The 21,987-nt window shown below is 49.5% G+C and overlaps 1 protein-coding gene across 1 annotated transcript in view; it reads left to right on the top strand.

The window, feature by feature from the left end:
- Ntn1 (netrin 1) overlaps window positions 1–21,987 on the top strand; it is a 177,463-nt gene that overhangs the window by 115,368 nt on the left and 40,108 nt on the right. Inside the window, exons 4-5 of the mRNA NM_008744.2 lie at window positions 10,813–10,962; window positions 13,951–14,004. Coding sequence (NP_032770.2) covers window positions 10,813–10,962; window positions 13,951–14,004 — 204 coding nt within the window. The remainder of the gene's footprint in view (window positions 1–10,812; window positions 10,963–13,950; window positions 14,005–21,987) is intronic.

Genomic DNA, 21,987 nt, shown 5'->3' with positions numbered 1-21,987 from the left:
CTCTATGGCCGATTCCCACAGGGCTGGACAGGGTCCTAAGGGTGTGCCCTGGTACTGTGGTTGCACACTGCCTGTAAAGGATTTGCACGCTTCGGAAGCACAGATGATGAATAAGCCCAGCGGCAGGATGTGCCCAGCAGCTGCTTGTGGAGGCTCAGCGCAAAGGTGGGGACAGCTGCAGACAGCCAAACACAGTGTGGAAAGTGCCACTTGGAAGACGAGGCTGCATCTGAGGGCTGCCTGCCTGACCACACTCCAGCGTGCAGTCCACCAAAGCCTGGCCTGATCCTCACCAGACTGCTTGTAGCTGTCCTAGGTCAAGTGCCCGGGCTGGACCTTTCTTCCCATCTGCCGTCCTCTCAGTCCAAGCCTGTGTGCGCCCTTGCAGAAACAGTGGCACTCTGGGAACATGCTAAGGACCTGTGTTTTTCTCCTCAACTGTAGAACAGGTGCAGGAAGACGACTGTTCGCTAGATCACAGCGGGTCACAATAATCCAGTTTAGAATTATGGGCTCCCCTCCCCGTGCACTTCCTGCCGTCTGCACCTTGATCTGAAAGTGTCAGCGAAAAAGCAAGGCCATCCGCCCTAAAACACTGACTCCTCAGTGCCTTGTTAGCAACTGTCGTGGGGAGAGGAAAGCCTGGCTTGAAGGAGGTTGACACAGACAGCTGAAATGAAGACTGGGGATTACTGGAGATCTCCACCATCGGCCCCCATGCCCCATTAGCATGGAGTGTGTGGCCTTTGAGCTTGCTGTGACCCAGGATGTGAGGGGATTGCCATTCCCATCCCCTGCCTCATTCTGCCCTCCAGATGCACAGGACGGATGAAATGGCCTCTCCCCAGAGGAGAAGGCAGCGGCTTGGCCCTGAAATGAAAAAGAGAAAAAGAAGCTAATTGTGAGGTGAGATGAGGTGAGTTATATGGAAGAAATAAACAGTTGGAAGAGAAAGTCAGTGAAGGGAAGCTTTCTATGAGCCCCTGGGGTGGGGTACTTAGAAGGAACTGGGGTGTGAGGAGAAAGCAGAGAGAGACCAGTAGTGCAGGCAGCCCCAAAGTCATGAGGCAGCTGAGTGCCTGGTGGGCCCTTGGTCAAGAGGAAGGGAGAGAATGTGAGGCAAGGCCGCCTTACCAGCATCTGGCAGGTCCTATCCCCAAAGCCTGGGAAGCTAACGCAAAATCAAGGACTAAAGTAAAGAGGGGGATATTGGCAGTCACAGAAGCTCCTTCTGCCTCTGGGAGGGTGCTCCCCCCCTTTCTTCCCACCATGGCATTCCCCTGCACTGGGGCATTGAACACCCTCAGGCCCAAGGGCCTCTCCTCCCACTGATGTCGAACAAGGCCATCCTCAGCCATATATACAGCTGGTGCCAGGGGTCCCTCCATGTGTACTCTCTGGTTGGTGGTCCAGTCCCCAGGAGCTCCAGGGAGTCTGGCCAGTTGACATTGTTGCTCCCTCTATGGGGCTGCAACCCTCCTCAGTTCCTTCAGTCTCTTCTCCAACTCCTTCCTCGGGGATCCTCGCTCAGTCCAATGGTTGGCTGCCAGCATCCGCCTTTGTATTTGTCAGGCTCAGGACACAGCAGTAACAGGCTTATGTCAGCAAGCACATCCACAATAGCATCTGGGTTTGGTGACTGAATATGGGATGGAGCCCCAGGTGGGGCAGTCTCTGGATGGCCTTTCCTTAGTCTCTGCACCATACTTTGTCTCCATATTTCCTCCTGTGAGTATTTTGTTTCCCCTTCTAAGAAGCACTGAAGCATCCACACTTTGTAAGGCAAGCCACAGTGGAGAAACCGTACTCACATGTTCCGTATCCCATCAAGGGTGAGCATCGTGGTGGGAAGAACTCTCGAAGCGCAACAACCAGAAGGCAAATGATCCAGTTCAAAGTGGGCAAGAGATTTGAACAGACTCTTCCTCCAGGATGGGCAGATGGCGAATAAATCCGTGAAAAATTAGCTGTCACTGGGGAAATGCAAATTGAAATCACACTCAGATCTCTCTCATTGAAAATAAGAAATATGGGCCACTTAAAAGTTCCGTATGCTTGGCGAGGACAAGGACCTACTGGAGCCATCACACACATAGCAGCTCAGTGCTTCCCTGAAAAGTGAGACCCAGACCTGTCATAAGACCAGGGTCCCGCTCACCGGCATTTCTCAGGAGAAAGGAAAATGTAGGTAGGCCCTGCAAAACAAACAAACAAACACCAACTGCATACAGATATCTATAGTGGTCTTATTTGTAATCAATCTATTGCCCCAAACTAGAGACAACCTCAGGGTGTGTCAGGGGATGCATGGATAAAGTAGACACATCCCCACTGAATAAGACTGCTCAACGGTACAGCAGACACACGAACTGATTCCTGTGCCGCCACAGACAAACCAGAAATGAGGTTGGCTACGTGCGAGAAGTTAGGCTCAACAGACGACAGACCTGGCAATCCCATACGCATGTGTAGACAATGTAAATACTGTATAATTTTGGGATAAGACATTTTGCAAAAGGTGAAACTAGATGGAATGGGGGCTGACAGCAGAGGAGGAGATTCTTGAGAGAGCTGGGCAATTCTGAACCCTGATAGAGGCGGTGATTAGTAACGGCATCTGTGATAAAGACCTGTAGAAGTGCACTGCAAACAAAATAGTGGATTTTACTCTGTGCACATTATAGTAACAGGGGTTTGGAGAGATGGCTCAGCGGTTAAGAACACTGGCTGCTGCTCTTCCAGAGGTTCTGTGTTCAATTCCCAGCAACCACATGGTGGCTCACAACCATCTATACTGAGATCTAATGCCTCTGGCCTGCAGGTAGAGCACTCATATACATAAAATAAATAAATCTTCAAAATTTATACTAACAAAGGATGAGATTCCTTCCCTAGGGCTGTAGCTTGGGTGTGTCCCCAGAGGTAGTTTGGGTGTGTCCCCCAGAGGTCCACTATTGGAAGCTTGATTCCCTGTGTAGCAGTGGTAGGCAGTGTCGAACCCTTTGTTTTTCCTCCTTTGGTTTTTTTCAAGACAATTTTTTCAGTGTAGTTCTTGCCTGGATCTCACTCTAGACTGGCCTGACCTGCCTCTGCCTTCCGAGTACCGAGATCAAAGGCGTGTGCCACCATCACCTGATGGCATGTGTAGAGCAGTAGGTAAGCCCTAGGGCTGGAGAGATAGCTCATTGGTTAAGAGACCTTACTACACTTCCAGAGGATCTGGGTTCAGTTTCCAGCAGCTACAGCAGGCAGTTCACAACTTCCTATAACTTCAGTTCCAGGGGATCTGACACCCTCTGGCTTCTGTGGGCACTGGTGTGCATAAATTGCACATCAATTCATGAACAATGAAAACAAACAAACAAACAAAATAATTCTTTTAAAAAGAGACAGGGCCTATTAGAAGATGATGATGTCATCAAGGCCATCACCCCGGGAGAGGATTAGTGTCAGTCTCTAGTGACCCCGCTTCCTGTGACAGTGGATTGTTTTAAGAAGAGTGAGTCTGACCCTTAGTGCTGGCTCAGCCCCAGGTTCAGTTCTGCACTTATCAAACAGGGGAACACCGGGTACACCTGGCTCTCTTGTCTCTCTGGCTCCTTGTCTGTCTAAGCAGGTGTTTCCTTACCTGAGGCCAAACAGATGGGGCCACCCAATCTTAGGCTTTCAGCCTTTAAAGAGGCGAGATAAATATAAAATATATCTTTTCTTTTCTCTTCATTCTTTCTGTTTTTTGAAACAAAGTTGGCCTTGAACTCCTGACTTTCCTGTCTTAGCCTCCTAAATGGTGGGATTAAAGGTGTGTGCATCCATGCCCTGAAAACTGTTTGAAAGCAATCAGTTTTAGGGTGTTTTGTTACAGCAACAGAAAATGGACTAAGACCTGATGACACTGTTCCAGGGTCTTATCTTCTTGTCCCCATTTCCCTGACAACTCTGAAATCATTAAGGGGGGCCACACCCACCCCAACCCAAGTTCAGCATTTAATCCCCTGCCCTGGCCTTTCTGAGCCACCACCTTCTTGTTCTTCTTGGCTGTCCTCCACATTATGCCCATGAATTCATTGCAAGATGCCTGAGCAACCTTGGCCATCTCTGGTCTGTTCCTTCTCTTGCTTGCTCCACAACCTCCTTTGGGGAATTTGAGAAGGAATGAGTGTTTGCACGCTCCTTTGTGGTCAACACATATTCTACCTTGTACAACCTCTAAGCAGGGGACAGGGTGTCCATCAGGCTGGGCACACAAGCAAGAGGTATGGGGATATAGGAAGCCTTTGGCCCGCCCTTGTTTTATCTGAAGATGCTAGGCCCTATCTGTCTCTATTGACCCTTCTTCCTTTCCTGACCTTGAAGCAGCTAGAGGTCAGTTGACCCACAGGTCCTCAGAACCCTCCCTACCTCTCTGCATATCTGTATATACAGCCCAGTCTTGCTCAAAGCCCAGAACGATGTGCCCCTGTCCTAGTTAAGTTTCTAGTGCTGGAATGAATACCATGAACCAAAGCAACTTGGGGAAGTCTTTCATTCTACAGCTTACAGTCCTTATGAAGGGAAGTCAGGGCAGAAACTCCAGTAGGGCAGGAACCTGGAGCAGAGACTGAAGTAGAAAGCATGGAGTAGCGCTGTCTACTAGCTTGCTCTCCATGGCTTGCTCAGCTTGCTTTTTGATACAGCCCAGGACCACCTGGCCAGTTCTGGCACCACTCACATTGGACTCCCCTTCTCCCATCAGTAATGAACATATCCCAAGGTTTGCCTACAGGCTAATCTGATGGAGGCATTTTCTCAGTTAAGGTTCCCTCTTCCCATATGGCCCTAGCTTGTACCAAGGCTGACAAAAAACTAACAGCATGGCCCCGAGGAAGTTCAGGGCAGGCAGCCTTTGTGAATGAGCCTTGCAGGTCTCGGAAGCCCTGTGGTCTCCTGATTGGCTCTGCCATCAAACTATTCCTTGTGGAATCTTGATAGTTCCTCAAGTTCTCTGATGGGCCAGGGCCCTGATATTCCAGATAAGGTAGCTTCTCTGCCTAGTGTATTGCTTTATGCTCTGGGAGGCTTGAGAGAGAGAGAGAAAAAAGGTTCCACCAACCCCCTGGATTGGTGAGAGGAATTACTAGCCCTTGGCTTTCCAGCACTTTCTATTTCTAGGACAAGAGTAGAGAATACTTTACCCAACCCCACCCCACCCCACCACACACACACACACACACACACACACACACACACACACACACACACACACAGGGGTGTCAAGGTTCTGAGGCTGGGTCCACTGAAATCTCTTGCTTGAAGGTTTTACTTCCTCACCTCACCTGGCCTCTGATGGGCCCTCCCCCCTCAACTGTACTCTCTACTCAGGCCTTTACCGGCCACCCTTTTAGAAATGGCTGCTAATATCCCTGGGCTTATAGGAAATCAGAGCTAGCAAGGACTCTGGGGATCATGGAAGCCCTAGTAAGTACCCAGTCAGTTTGTTACAGTCTGAGATCGCCCAGAGATGTGACCTACCCCAGAAAAGGTTTCTCTTCCTTGGCAGAGGTGGCTAGTGACTTCACCAGGGGAGCTAAGCTACAAGAAGCTCTGTGGGCAGATGAAAGGCAGAGCCATCTCCTTTAAAGTCCAGGCACTGGCCTGGGAGAGCCCTAAGGGATCGATAGCTTGTCTGGGGTGCAGCACAGGTGTGCTAGTCACCTTGAAACACCAGAACAAAGCACCGTGTACCTGCTGACTTAGACAACAGATAGTTAATCTCCCCCAGCTCTGGAGGCTGGAAATCCAAGGTCAAGGTGCCAGCTGGGCAGATTCCCTTTGAGGGCCAGGAGGGAGGGATCTGCTTCAGGCTTTTCTCCTGGCCTTACAGATGGTCACCCTCATCCTGTGCGTTCACGTGGACTTTCCTCAATAGCTGCCTTGTACCTTATCCCCATCTTGTGTGAGGACACCTGTCATTGATTAGAACCTACTCCAATGACCTATTTTTGCCACAGTCACCTCTTTAAAGGATTCATATTTGTCTCATACATGGGCACTTGGGATTAGGATTTCAGGGTATGCACCTCAGGGCCTTGGCATGTGAGTCAGTTCTTAACATGAGGCTAGAGTAGTAAGTTTTCTGGGCTCCTGGAGGCCTAGAGGACAGCCAGATCCTGTCTGGATTGAGGACCAAGGCTGTGTTTGTTCTTGTTCCCAATTACAAAGGGACCAGTGCTCAGCCAGCACCTCTCTTTCCCATCAGCCTGTGCTCTAGATTGATGGCTCTTGAGGTTCTGCTTGATCTCATTCCCTGGAGCCAGGGCACCCAGGAAAAGTAGACCGAGTTCCCATAGGAGCCTCAGAAGACCTCCAGTTGGCCCTGTGAGCTGCTGGAAGGGCCCGGTCTCTGCTTATGCTCACCAGTAGAAGGCAAGGGCCATGCTTGGGTGTGGGAAGCCATTGGTCAGTACTAGCTGCCTCCCACTATTCCAGAGTTCTTGGAAGTCCCCTCCATTGGTAAGGTCCAGGCACAGTACTAGTGGATGGTTGGATAGGGCACCCTGCAACACAAGCTCCACTCCCTGCTCTCACCCAGGACACTGTGATGAACAGTAGTCATGAGGTTAAGGTCTACACTCTAGATCCACGGAGACAAAACCCTTAGTGAAGAGTAGACTGATGCCTTGCAGAGAAGTCCAGGAAGAAGAGGTTACCAATTCAGAATCAGTGGCAGGGACAGGCAAGGCCTGGATCCTCTGTCATCTGTCTGAAGCCACTTGAATTCTCTTGAGCAGTTTGTCCCCGTCTGCTGACCCAGCACAAACACAGGACTGGGTTCTCTGCAGCCAGCTACATTCGTGGGAAACCTGATCCTGCCATGTTCTCAGGGACCCACACTTCCTTCACATTCTCTCTTCATGGAAAAACTTCTGGTAGCCTATTTCCCATGAGCAGGTGCTGCCTGCCCCATGTAGACGCTATGGAAGGGGTTGACTTCCCTGTAAAAACCATGGCTAGCTTCCAGGGAAATGGGAGTCACCAGGAGGGCTTCCTGTGACAGAGGATGTTCCAGCCTGGGTCATGTTCTCAGAAAAATTAGGGAAGCTTTCTGTTCACCCCCCCATTGGAGCCCCAACAAAGTAAAAGGCCCCTTCCCCTTGCCTCGTTCTACACTTAAACCATCCTGCTGTGTGCGGGTCACGGTGTGAGTGTATGTGTGAATCTCTGTGTGTTGTGCATTCACCCATGTGTGTGACCTTGTGTCTCTGTGTTTATAGGCTAAGGAGTCACAGCCTTTTACTTTCTCTTCCTAAGGTGCCAAGGCTTCCTTAGGCCCTGGCTCTCTCTCTCTCTCTCTCTCTCTCTCTCTGACAAAGGCTATTGGAAGTCTGTTTTTCCATATTGTATTTTTCAGGGTTCTCTAGAGGAACAGAACTTACAGAACCGGGGTGTGTGTGTGTGTGTGTGTGTGTGTGTGTGTGTGTGTGTTTTATTAGAATGGCTTACGGGCTATGGTCCAGCTAGTCCAACATTAGTTGTATGGTCTACCTAGGGAAGGTCCGAGAATCCAGTAGTTACTGGGCCCATGAGGCTGGTCTTCGGTATATCTCAGCTGCGCTTCAATATATATCAGAATCCCAAAGAAGTAGGCTCTGATGCCAGTGAAGGAATAGACTTGCCCATGAGAGTGAAGGCAAGCAGGTAGAGAGAGAGAGCTTCCTTCTTCCGTGTCCTTTATGTAGGCTGCCAGCAGAAGATGTGGCCCAGATTAAAGGTGTATCTTCCCACCTCAAAGGTCTGGGTTAGAAGTGGGTCTTCCCACATTAAATGATTTGATGAAGAAAAGAAACCCATCACAGGTATACCCGGCTGTTTGGGTTTTAGTTAATCCTGGAGGTGGCCAAGAATAGCCATCACACCCCTGTAGAGGACCTCACCACAAGGGCACTGCCTCTTGTTGGCTTTTTCTCTCACACTTAAAACCCACTCTTCTTTGTTCAGAGGGTGCCATCTGAGCCACTCTCCTCCCTGTGTCTGTGGGGAAAGGTCTTACTCTGGGGCTACTTGCCTGGGGATCGGGAATGAGTGAAGGGTGGGTCTCTACTGGGCTGCATTTGGTGCTGAGCCACACAATGGTCTCACAGTGCCTGAAAGAGGGCAGAGCTCATTTCCCTGTGAAAGAGCCAGGAGGAGTGCTGAGGTGTGTCCTGAAAGGGTGAGGGGTCTGGAATCCTCTCCTCTCAGGGCTCCAGATCCTTCCTCGGTCTCACCAGCTGGTTGCCCTGTCCTCTGACAATCAGACCGTTCTCACAGGGTATGCGTATGAGAATGTAGGTGTGCTGGCGTGGTCTGTTGGAGTCTTGATTGGTACACCTCTGCTGGCAGATGCTTTGTTGGTGGCATGGCCTGGATGTGAGCCTTTAGTGACTTCTGTGCATAGATGATGATGGGTGTAGAAGCGTACACACACTGCTGCCTCTGTTAGACCAGTTGCATGACCTACAGAATCTTAGGAGAAAGATTTGGAAACTCCGCAGCAAGTTTTGGCTTACATCTAAGCTGAGGATGAACCCTTAGGATGAGCTGACCATACAGAGTACAGGACCATACAGAATTCATCTGGTCCCTGACCTTGCCATCGCTGGGCCAGCCAGGGTGGATGAGGTCTCAGCTTGCAGGGCTTAATGCATAGTCTTCCATGTTCATCCATCCAGAGCTTGTGCTGGGCAAGCTCCTACCAATGTGAAGACACTCTGGGCCAGTGCTGGTGCCTAGGTGTGATCTGGCTTGGAATCTTCGGTGACCAACCAAGTAAACTTTTGTGACCTTCTAAAGATCCAGAAGTTACTGGCACACAGTTGAATTCCATCGGCATCCAAGGAGGATGGTCATGGTGTGAATTCGATTGCAGGGGGTTGGGGGGTGGGGGCTTGCAGAGCAGGCCAGGAGAGGTCAGCTGGCACAAGAACCTGGCGTCCCTATATATGCCTATGCCCACATCTGTGGCTCACGACTGTGCGATCCCATGCTGTGGCCTCTATTCATACATGACCAACTGAGAGGCACGCCCATATCACTTCTACTGCAGGAAAAAGTCAAAGGTCCTTTGCAGCCAGCTCTTCCTCACTGTCACCCTTTCCACAGGTCATCAAGACTAGATCTCATTTTTAAAAGGGGTACAGACTTGGATTTAGGGTATACCGATGAAGACAATGATTCAGCAGAGACATTTTCCCATCTACAATGGCATTAGCTACTTTTCCCCGTGCTAGTGACAAGGTAGCCCAAGGGAAGATGGCGTTTGTCTCACACTCTTAGAGGGTCTTCCTCCACGATGGCAGAGGTGACCTCGCGCTATGCAGGATGCCCTTGAGCTTGAGACGGCTTGTTTGTGTGGAATGAGCCAGGAAGCAGAGAAAACCGGAACCGGGGGCAGATATAGCCATATAAGACCCACCCCTAGTGACCTACTTTCCACCATCTACAGTCTTCACAATCACACCACAAGCCATGTAACAAATGCTCCAAAACATGGAAGATCTATAAGGGATATTTCAGCCTCAAAATGTAAGAAGGGGTAAGATGGGAACAGCCCCAGTGCTTCTCAGAGACACTATGTCATAGGAGCCAGCAAGCTGCCAGCCCTCCAGGCCCCTCTGTCCTCCGGCCCAGACCCTTCCTCATCCTGGTGTTTCCCCATGTTTCTGCATGTTCTGACACCACTGGGACGAACATGTGTTCACATTGCTCTCCTTTCTGAGCGCCGTAGACAGGCTGGCTCTATGCACACATTTCCCTGAGTCGCCTCACGGCCACTCCCAGACTGGAGGCCTAGGGAGAGGCTGCCTCTCGGGGCCAAGTGTACTGAGGAGGGACTTTTTACATTAGCTCTTTTGGGATCTCAGTTCTCACTTATTTTCCTAGATATTTTTTGTCCCCTTTGGGGACAGAAACAAAGCAGCATGTGGCATGAATTGAAATGACTAGAGATTGCTGTTACTGGGACGCCCTGCCCTCCTGGGCTTCCTGCAGCAGGAACAGGCATAACACTGCTTCCTTTACCCTGTTCCTTCCCCAGCGAAGCCACTGCTCAGGCACAGATGACTTGATGGTCTCTGCCTGCGGGGGTAGATGTTGCTTGGAGCCTCATGGTGGTGGCAGAGAGCTCCCCCAAAGGGAACACTGGGAGGGAGCTTTGGGGTGCTTTCACCAGAGCTCACTCTTCAAAACCAGGAGGGTCATATGTTCATGCAGTGGCCTCTGGCCTTGATTCATTTCCAGTTTGACCCAGGAGGCCCCTAGGAGGTTCACTAGTTCAACAGTTACTCGTTTAGTTGGGGTTTGAAGGTTAAGTGTTAGAGTGACCCAGAAGTCTGGGATCTGGGCATGTGGCTGCTGAGCAAGTGGCAGTATCCTAGGCACCTCCTCCCTTTGCCTCCCTCTGGCCAGGTTCCCTGAACTTCATCAGCTCCAAACCCTTTTCCACCCAGGAGCCCACAGAGAAATCTGGAGGAGAAGCCAGTACCTCTACCCTTCAGTGCCCCCCCCCTTCCACTGCTTGACATCATAATTAAGTGTCTGCCCTCCTTCTTTCTGGGCTCTGCAGGGGCTCCCTGGCTCCCCTCTCCTATTCCTCAAGCAAGCCTTTGAAGTAGGTCCATTTTGGTTTGGGTGGTAGGTAGGCAACCCATCTCAGAACCCCTAGAACATGTGAGCTTGGTTAGGCCTACCTGTTCTTTTTCATTTTTTTTTTCCTCTCTGGGGTAGAGACCATGGGACAGCCCTGGACAGGAAGGGCACTGACAGCCTCTCTGATCCTTCTGTTTTATGTTCACACAGCCTGTGATTGCCACCCAGTGGGTGCTGCTGGCAAGACCTGCAATCAAACCACTGGCCAATGTCCCTGCAAGGACGGCGTGACGGGCATCACCTGCAACCGATGTGCCAAAGGCTACCAGCAGAGCCGCTCCCCCATCGCCCCTTGCATCAGTATGTGTATCTTCTTCTCCTGTCTCCTGGAGTGGGATGGGGGAGGGACCCTGTAGGGGCTGGTTGCTCATGTCCAGTGGGTTTAGCCATCACCAATGGACATCTCTTCGTTCATTGGTGTTCAGTAAGATCCGGTGACTCCAGGAGACTCCAAGGCCTGGAAATACCTTCAGAAGCAGCTATGTGCATTAAAGCCAGACTGCCCATAGCTCTCAGTCCTACAAACACTGAGTTACTGGCTCCAGGCTGGACAGCAAGACTCCTCTCCAGCATGAGCCTGACCCCTACGTGCTACTTTCATCCCAGACCCAGTGAGCATGGGGACCTGCCACAGCTTCAGATTCTGAAAAGAGCAGACCGAAGCCTTAGGCCTTTGAGAGAAGCTACTCAGATTCTTGCACATGGCCCGTATGACCCCTATGAAGGGTTAATGGAGCAGTGAAGTAGAGGTCCCAAAGAGATGTTATATAAAGAGGGTCGGTACTCAGGCCTTGGCTCTGCAGCATCTCTGTATTTTGCATCTGGTGGGTCATGCTGCTGTGACCATGGGCAGAAAGTGAGCTCTGGCTGGCAAGTCAGGCCTAACCCAGGTCCAGCCTCATCCTAGTGATTCCTTGGCTAGGGCTATCCAAACCAAGAAGGGATGCCCTGGGCAGAGGAGCAGGAGAGAGTCTCAGCACACAAGCTAGAGTCCAAAGAACCAAGTGGATTCTCTAGAGAGCGGGATTGGCATGCTCCACCCAGGGAGCTGGCTGCAGGCTGTCCCCCCACCCCCACCCCCCGTCCCCCTTGGCACAGTGCCTTGTACCTTTTTAATGATTTAAACAAAAAATCAAAGGAAGGATACTATTTCAAGACACAATAAAAAGCATATGAAGTCACGGGGCATGGTGGTGTGAGCCTGTAATCCCAGCACCCGGGAGGCAGAGGCAAGAAGATGGAAGGTTTGAAGCTAGCCTGGACTACACATACTGAGGCCCCTGTATTAAGTTTTTTAAAAAGAAGAAAAAGAAAAAGACATATTGTCTGCAGCTGCTTTGTGGAATGGCCTAGCTGCAGCAGAGACTATAACCCACACAGCCTGAAATATTTGCTACTTGGCCCTTTTCAGAAGTCAGTCAATCTCAATTTCTGAGGTTCTCAGAGTTCCTTAGTCATCTCCATGACTGATTAGTGACGGGGACTCAGAACCGGCCGAGAGTTGTGGGGCCAGTGCCTGGAGTCCCTTCATGCCAGGAGCCATCTCTGATTCCTAGATGTTCCTCAGAGAAGTCACAGTCATCCCTGCCTCAAATCGGCGGGAACCTTAGACAGCCCACATCTCTCCTGCCCCACGACCTGTGCTTGTCTGTCTGTCCCACTACCTGTTCTTGTCTGTCTGTCCTACTACCTGTGGGCTTTGCTTCCAGACCAGGTCAGCTCTGGTTCTGAGAGCAGTTCTGAGCAGTTTATGAATCAGGAGTCTCTGTCGGAGTGTCCCTGTGGGTATTCTGTCAGCAGATGACTCAGTGTTAGTGTCAGGCACTTCTGATGTCCTCTCAGGGTACAGCTGGTGGAAGGGGTGCGTAGAATGGAGGTTGTTCAGTGGAAGTGTGCATGCCTAGGACACCCCAGGCCTTGAGTTCACCCCAGTGAAAGGAAAAGAAATCCTTCCCACTATGGCATTCAAACACCAGTCTCACAGCCTATAGAAACCCTTTTCTCTGCACACCCATAAAGCTATGAGAGAAACACTTAGAAAGTCAGGTGCCACGCATATTTGGGCCTCTGGGGAACCTGTTCTGTCAGTGAGTAGCGTTCCACCCCCCCTTCAGGTTGCTCGGAATGGTGAGTACTAATCCCTCAAGGACCTTTCAAAGCCAGTGCCTGGGCCCTCTTCGATGCTCTCTTTTTTCTGACTTGCTTTGGAAAAGGGAGGGATGATGGCCAGTACAAAAATCTCCCCCCCACCCCCAGACAGTAGATCTGGGCTCCATTCTAGGAGGCCCCAGGTGCTTGCATGGCCAATGCTTAGAAAGCTTGTGTCCTGTTTTGTCCCACCTCGGGGAGCCATGGGCCTTGTGTGTGCACCCCCACTTCAGACAAGAAGTTTGGGTATCCTGTGTGCCCCATGGCCATTAGTATGAATACTCATTTGCAGACCTGCAGTATCAGAGCAGGCCATTTGGATATTGTTTCCTGAGTTTCTGCTGGGACCAACTTAGCCTTTTAAGGGCTAAGGAAGGGCCTGGTCCTAGGCCCAGCTTCCTAATGAGCTGCTGTGACTGAACACCTGAGATGTGTGCATAAAGTCACTGAGTGCAAATCTGCTCTGCACTGTGGGCTGTCCTCTGCCTTTACTTCCTAAAGGCACAAAGCCTGGTTCCTTTAGGAGACACAGAGCTCTTAAAGGGCAAGCCTCAGGTTCTAGGTGTCTAGAATCCAACGTCAGAGGAAAGACACCAGATTCAGATGGTGGCTACAGACAGGATTGGAGGTCACTCACCCACAGTTATGTGCTCCTTCCCCTAGAGCATTGGCTCTCAACTTTCCTAGTGCTGTGACCCTTTAATACAGTTCCTCGTGTTGTGATGACCCCAACTATAACACGACTATAACAGCGGGGCCCAGCTGAGGACCCTTGGACAGTAGCACTGAGATGACCATCATGTCACATCCTGGGTACAAGATCAGCCCTGAGGACCGCCAGCCCCTCCCGCTGCCCCTACTCCTGACCCTCCCTAACAGACAGGACTCATGATATCCCTTCCCAGTGAGGACAGGAGAACATATTGACATGCCCAGGATCCCTGGGACCCTGCTGCCAGCTTCCCTGTCTCCCTTTCTCTCCCTTTTTGTTCCTTTGAGCTGAGCTATGGAGTGGGTATGGGGGAGGGTGGCTAAGCAGCGGGAAGCGTTTTCACCGAGAGCCTTATCTTTCCAAGGACCGAAAATAATGTCTTTTCCCCCCCTCATTTGTCTCTCTCCCCTTTTCTGAACCTCATGAAGAGATTCCTGTGGCGCCACCCACCACTGCAGCCAGCAGCGTGGAGGAACCGGAAGGTGAGACAATCAATCCCCTTAGCGTTTTGCTTGTTACATTGGCTGTATAGTAGGGACACGAGTGAGGACATGGGGTGACCTTCCCCCCCACATTGCCAGCTAGGCTCTGTTTTGTATGCGTGGTCTCCTCAGCTGCTCTGAAGAGGGAACCACCAGGCACTTCATTATAACTCTGCTCCTAAGAATAAAAGTAGAGGACGTCTTAAGAGAGCCGAGGGCCAAGAACCCTGAAAGTGGGATTCTCCCTCCTCGCCCTTGGAGGTTAAGTTGCCAGAACCTCACAAATCCTGGGTCAAGGGCTCCTCGCCTTCCTGAGGTTTGGGGAGAGCAGGGTATACAGTGTGGGGGTTGAGAGGAAGGAGTTCCTGGGCACGACGTCACAGTCAGAATTCAGGAGCTCTGAGACCCAACTGGGAAGATCATCTCATTTTCACATTTACCTATTGCATGAAGACCAAGTCTCTCCTTCATGACAAAGGTAGGTGCCAGCCACGGCTGCTGGCAGTGTCAGTGATGTGTTCACCATAGCAGCTGAAACTGTGTTCACATTACGGATGCCACAAGATGCTGTGTGTGCCCCTGGCGGCTGAGTTCCTATATCTACTGATAGATGCTCTTCTGCTGTCATTAGGAAAGCACACATGTGAAAAGTTGCATCCCACCAACCTGGAAGAGTTCAGATAACTGGACTTCAGTAGTATTTTCCTATGCACTGATAGATGCTCCTTGCCTTAGGATGGGGTGGCATCCTGGATAAGATTATTGTAAGTGAGAAATACTATAAAATGTAATGAATATAACACCCAGTCCTCACACAGCTGATCAATGAACTATCCCGGGGTGAGCGGGCATAGCTCCCTGATGCCACCCAGCATCACAAGAGAGGGAACAGATCCAACCTCATCTGTTCACAATGCGTTCAAAGCATGGCTTCTACTTGATGCATGCTGTTTTCACACTGTAGAAAACCATGACTGTTTTAGTGTCAAAAAATACTATTCTGAGAAAGGGTCCGCTGTTCTTGATAGAGGAGAGGTTTCACATCCCTGGTTCAGGATACACAGGAAGCTCAGAGTTCCACAGGATGTGTGCCCTGTTAGGACCACACCTGGAGACACCACTCCCAGGGTAGGAGTGGTAATGAATGGCAGAATGACATGAAGGTCCCCATGTCAGGCTGGGGATTTTACTTTCTCTAGGTGTCTCTATAGGGAGCTGGGGGTGAGCTTGGACACTCAGGTGGTCACCTGACTCTGGATCTAGGGGAGAACTGACTGTATGCTGGGAGCTTGAGAGAAAACAGATTCGAGGCTTGACATCTATAGCCACAGCAGGCTGCACTTAGGAAGACACATGCTGGGACATCCTGGAATCATACTGGGAACAGTCCAAGATAACCCAGTCCTGTGCTGTTAGTCGAGGCTTCTAGTAGCCTTGATTGAACCTCTGGTGGGAGGAGGGTAACAAGGACCAGGGAGGGGACGCCATCACAGGTGCCTGGGTGCTAGATGCCAGACTACAAGTATAGAGGCTGAAATCTCCGGCTCACCACCCTTTCACAGCCTCATCCCAGAGGCCGGAAGCTGATTGTTTTCTATACTGACTTTTTAACATTAAAAATCTGTTCTCCCCAGCTTCTTGAGAGGCAGGGGGATCATGTGTTTACAAGTCTGAGGACAAGATGGGCAACACAGAGAGACCCTGTCTCATGAAAACCACACACAAAAGAGAATTCTTCGCTCTTGCTGAAGACAAGGATACTTTCAAAACAAAACAAAACACAGGTTTTTTTTTCTTCCTTTTTTGGATTAAAAATTAAGTCAGGTACTGAGTTCACTTGAGCACATGATCTGCCTGCTGGTTTAATCTCTAGCATTAATTAATTAATTAATTAATTAAAATTAGGGGATAATAGTTTTGAACTTGGGAGATATACAGTGGGCACTGGATTATTTTTTATGTTTGTGTATATTTGGGTGTTCATATGTGGGTTGGAGGGTATATATGTGTGTGCTTTCATGTTGTATGGAGGCTCAAAGTTGGCCACAGGTGTCTTTTCAGCTGCTCTGCACTGTATCTTTTGAGACAGGGTCTCTCTCTTGTTACACTCAGAGCTCTCCAGTTCTGGCTAGTCTAGCGAGCCAGCTTTCCTGGCATCCCCCATCTCTGCCTTCTGAGGGCTGGCATGACAGGCAGCTTCCATGTCTGCCCAACTGTCACATGGTTCTGGTTATCTGAACTCTAAGGCCGTTCTACGTTGAGCCATGTCCTCAGCTCCAGAATTTCAATTCTCTTTTAAAAGAGTTTTGTCTGTGTGTGTGTGTGCACTTGCCATCAGAGTCTAGAGCAAGGCACTCACAATTGGACCCTGTGGCATTGGTTGTAAACTGCCTAAAGTGGGTGCCTGCATTCCCCTTGGGTCCTCTGGAAGAGCAGCGCATGCTTTTAACCACTGAGACATTTCTTCAGCCCGCAAATTTGATTCTTTATACCGTGATGACTTGGTAGTCATCTGACTACCTGTGATACACCTGAGTCAACTCACATGGATGGAGCGTGCAGGAGCAGGGTACACAGTTTGCCCTAGGCCAAGATGGACTTTTAATGGGCTGTCTGTCTCCTGGAAGTTTTTCTGGACCTTGCAAGTTGACTTTGGGTTTCTTGTAATTACTTTTGTTTTGTTTTTGTTTGTTTGTTTGTTTGTTTTTTTAACTTTCTAACACAAATGGGCAAATTGAAGTAGAGGGCCCTCATGAAGCATCAGAAGGTTCTTGGCTTTAAGCCACAAAGACTAAAACAGCTGTGGTGCTGTAGAATCAAGTCTGAGGCCAGGGCAATGCTCCACTCCAGTCCTCCCTCTGAGCCACTCCCCGCCCCCACCGCTAAACTCCAGTAGACAGCTTAGCTCCATCCCTTAGCTAATTACCTTTTCTGACTCCTTTGGGTTTTGTGACTGTGGTTTCTTCATTTAGAGCCATAGCAGATATGACTGAAGGTGAACCACTCCGGTGCTTTTCCTGAAGAGGGAGTGGGAAAGCAGGTCATCTGGGACTTGGAGCAATGCCTAAAGCCTCAGCCTAGTCTTTGTAGCCTGCCCTAGCAGGCTCTGCCAAGCAGACGCCATTGCTAAGACTATAGAGGTGGCTTTTGTGATGACCAAGATGACCTCTCACACAGAGCCTGGCTGGCTAAGTCGAGACGTTGAGCTGGAGGCTGGGAGGCACTTCAGAAGTGGGGTTCTGGAGCTGGGCACTTCCAAACTGTGTGTGGGCACAGTGAGTGAAGACCCTTCCAGACCACCTGTGGAAACTGTGCGTCCACATCGTGGATGGAAATTAATAAGCCACGGATTTATTCTCTAAGCTGAGGGATGAAAGGTCACCCTGAACTCAAGCCCTTGCAGAGCCAGCTTCCTGGGAGAAGGTTCTTTACTGCTCCTAGGCAGGGTGACAAGGACTAAGTGGCCTGTCGCAGGGAAGACCAGGAAGAGAGATAGAGACAGCCTGGGACACATCTTGTAACTAGGTAGAGGGTGGAGGGACCTCCACTCCTGTGGCTGGAAGAGGAACAGCTGACCGGTGGCAGCTCTAAGCAGTTTTTGACCTGCGGTGATTTGCTTTTATGGGGTCACTTGGGTGAGTGGGAGGAGCTTGGGTTTGGAGTTAGTCATAGGCCAGGATCCTCAATTGCCGCTAGCACAGGTTCTCCCCCATTAAACAGGAAGGGCCGGGTCCTGCACTGCTTCCTTAGTGCCCCTGGGCAGGAAGGACCCTTTGCTCCTGCTAGAGCTTCCTCTTCTGCAGAAACACCTGCTCACTCCCCTGCGGCCTCTGACAGGCAGCCTCATCTGTCATTTTTTTGAGGCATGTGGGCCATGATGGTAGACACGCCTTGCCTTGGCTCATGTGCAGGGCGCATTGCTTCCTTGGAGGACCAGCCTTCCTGGGACTAGCTTCAGGATACCCCATTGGGATTCCTTGAGAGTTGAGTAGGGAAGAGATGTGCAGGGCTGGCCCAAGAGCCCATGAGAGCCCACCGTACCTGGGCTGTGGCCCTTCCCTCAGAGCTGCTAAAACCCATACCATAACATGGAAGGGTAGCCTTTGTTGGCCTCCCTCATTTCCAAGGTTGAGCCACCTTGTGGCAGCTAGCCCTGTCCGGTCCAGGAGTGAGGAGCTAGCTAGCCCCTGGCTTCCCCACCTCTCAACAGTGGTCTTGGGATGCTCCCAGATTCCTTTTCATTGCTTTCACCATGCGTAGGGACCTCTGTGGGCTTTTTGCTACTACTTCAGTGGCTCTGCGGTGGAGCCGAGTGGGTACCATGTAGCCTTTCAGGAGAGCCCAGAGAGACTTTATAGCTGGGGTGCTGGAGGAGACAGCCCTCAATGCTAACAGGTATGCACTGGGGGAGCGGTAGCCTCCAGTTATTTGCTAAAGAAAATGAGTTGAGATTTGCAGTGTGGGCCAGCCTGGGTTCAGAGACACAGGACCCCACTGATCTGATCTCTTGCCATTTCTTTCTCTATATAACTTATACCAAGAATCCTGTTGCAAGGGGTTGTGGTGGGATTATACTGCAGGCACCGCTGATTCAAGGGTGGATGCCCAATAGGAATTAAAAACCACAAAAACAGCTGGGTTTGGAGGCATAGGCCTGTAATCCTGCTACCTGGGAGTGTGAGACAGGAGGATCACAACTGAAAATCTGCTTGGTCCATAGAGCAAGGTCAAAGCCAGTTTGAACAAATGAGGGAGACCCTGTCTCAAACTACGAATGTGAAAAGTGAGCCAAGCATAAGGCACAGTGGTAGGATACTTGCTCGAGGCCCTGGTTTCCTTCCCCAGTGCAGAAAACAGAAACAAAAATCCCAGTACAAGGCATGGAGGTGGAGGTGAGGCTGCTCCATTTCTGTCACTCTTCTGTCCAGCCTGGTGGTACTGGGGCAGAGCTCCACCATTTTGGTAATACTGGAACAGAATTTTAATTGGAGTAGTGAGAGAATGCCAAGCAAAAATAAATGAAGCAATAAAAGTGCGGAATGGATGTTTGGAGCAGACACCGAGGAGCAGAAGGAAGTGGACGTTCATGGCATGTTAGGGAGAGCAAGACCCAAACTGTCAAAATGTCAGCTCTCCCAGAAGTGAGCCACAGATTTAGCGTAACTCTGGCCAAAGCCTCCATTAGATGGGGCAGGATTCTAAAGTTATGCCAGAAGGAAAAAAAAATCAGTGTGTTGTAAGAAAAGGCAAAATGTTTTTTTTAAAGGTGACTAATGAGGGTAATTAGTTCTACTGGATATTCTAAAATATTGTAAGCAGGGCATCTAAATGTGGCCTAGGAATGGAGAGGTGCCCAGAGGGACTTGGTACCAGGGCAGTGTGTGACTACAGATGAGAGAAGCAAGCGCTGCTGGGAAAACTGGCTGTTTACATACCAACAAGCTTAGAGTCCCAGCTCCTGCAGGATAGCACCAGTCTGTAATAACATAAAATAAGATATATGTGTCCACATGTCTGTATGACATAGTCACACATATGTATGCATGTCATCAGTGTGATCTCTGGACAATGAAGTCATCCAAGATAGGACATAGAAACCCACGAATCATAAAGGGAAGGGCTTTGTAGCTCTAAATGGAAAACTCTGGTACTTCAGAAATCTCTCTAAGCAAAAATAAAAGGCAAACTTGAAGCTAAGAAAGCTATTGTGGGGGTGGGGGTGGGGGTGGGATAGGGGGTTTTCAGAGGGGAAACCAGGAAAGGGGATAACATTTGAAATGTAAATAATGAAAATATCTAATAAAAGTGATTGTATCAAAAAAAGGAAAGCTATTGTATTGTGGCTGACAAATGGTCAAAATCCTCAATAAATGATAAGCATTTATGACTCAACAAGAGATCCTAATATGAAATTGAATTGTAGAAGTGAACCAGAAACTCAGAGAATTTGTACAATGAGCACAGGAAGTATTCTGCTTATATGATAGCGTTACCAAAGCAACCATCTTCAAAACTTCCCAGATTTAGTACTCACGTGCGTGGGATACTAGGGGTTCAAATCTAGGATCCTGCACATTTGAGGGGAACACTCTACCAGTAAGCTATCTCCCTAGCCTTTTTTTTTCTTTATTTTTTTAAGGTTTCATTTTCAAAATAATTTCCATTGATATGTGTGAGTTTATATGCACCATGTGTGTGTAAGAACCTCCTGAAGCCAGAGGAGGGCAACAGATCCTTTGGGGCGTGGTTGTTAGCCACCATGTGGATGCTGGTTTCCTGGGACTCTATAAGAGTAGCAAGTGCATTTAACCACTGAGTCATCTCCAGACCCTAACCCCCTTTTTAGTTTGAGATAGGGTCTGACTAAATTGCCCAGTCTGGCCTTGAACTTTTTTATTCTGATTTCATCACCTGAATAGCTGGGATTATAGGCCCAACACACCAGACCTGCAAGATCTGACACAATTTAGTAGATAAAAAGCAATCCCCAGTCTTGAGAAGGGCTGGAGAGACAGGCACTAGAACGCTTACTACTGGGTGAGTAGCCTGTACCTTTTAGGAAGGGAGCTTGGGCATCACATGATCCTTGTGACAGATCTCTGAGCTGTGGGCTCACGGCTGCCTAAGGAAACATTGGTGTTTAGTAGAGTTGCCGCCAAAGATGATGATTACCACATTGTTGGTAGTAACCAAAGAGTGGCCTACATGTCTACTGTGTTTTTTGAGACAGAGTTTTGCTGTGTGTCCCTGGCTGGCCTGGAACTCAACTCGAGACATAGATGAGGTTGGCCTTGAACTTGGAGTAGTCTTTCTGTGTCTGTCTTCCTTAGCACTGGGACTTCAGGTATATGCCAGTGCACGCGGCTTGAAGCAGCCAGCAGTTACTCAGTGTAGTCTGCCTGTAGGACATGTGAATGGAGAGATCCTTGTGTCCGCTGCAAGTGACAGAGGCAATCTGTGCAGCAGACTGTATGTAGAGAGCCAAGCCATCCTTGGTGCAGAGATTGGTTTATAGAGTGTTCTGATTAAATCGTTTCATTATGTCTGTGTATCTCACTGCTTCTCAACCAGGGACTCTTCTGTCCCCAGGGGACATTTGGCACTGTCTGGAGACAGTTTCAATTGTCACAACTGGGGGTAGGGCGCCACAGGCATCTCATGGATGCAGGCTGCCAGACACCCCACATGCGTGGGACAGCCCCACAACAAAGAGTTCGCGGTCCCTTAAGGCCAACAGCACCAGGCTTCAGAAAGCCTGCTATATTTATATAGTATAAGCCCCATGTGTTCTCTGCAAATTTGTTGAGGGAGGCCAGTCTTCCTGGACGGAGTGCTCACTCATTAGCTATACAGCGCACTGCAGGGATGGGGCTGAGGAGTGGGAAGGACCAGGCTGTTAAAAGCCAGCAGACATTTTTGTGGGATTGTGTTTAGCTGTTTGCCTGATCTGGTTTTTTTTTTCCATGCTAAAATTCATCTTTAAATAAAAGTTGTCTTGGGTTTCACTATAAATTGATGTACCTCAAATTAATGTGATTTAACTCATTAAACATCTTTTTTACATTTATTTATTTATTTACCATGGCAAGAGCGTGGAGGTCAAAGCACAGTTTCACAAGTTAGCTCTTTCCTTTTGCCCGGTGGGTCCTTGAGTTCGAACCCAGGTTATCAAGCTTCACCCTCTCACTGGCCTTTACTAGACGTTTTATGCTGAGAAATTTCACGGATGTAGCAGGGATGGTAAAGAGCAGGGTTCTCATCACCTAGGTTAATAACTCCATTCTGTTGTTTGTTTCAGCCTCTCTTTGCTTTAATGTTCATATATATATATGCATATGTATTTATATTTGTAGTCTGGGATCACCCAAGGTCTTGTGCATGCCAAGCAAATGCTCTCCCCCCTGGGCTACACCCTCATATGTAAATGCCTTTAAAGAAAAACATAGACTTTACACCAGCCTATCCCTAAACGTTTCAGAACGC

The sequence above is a fragment of the Mus musculus genome, chromosome 11 (assembly GCF_000001635.26).
Source record: "Mus musculus strain C57BL/6J chromosome 11, GRCm38.p6 C57BL/6J".
NCBI classification, from domain to species: Eukaryota; Metazoa; Chordata; class Mammalia; order Rodentia; family Muridae; genus Mus; species Mus musculus.
The sequence above is the reverse complement of the archived record's forward strand: the minus strand, read 5'-3'. Positions and strand labels throughout refer to the sequence as shown.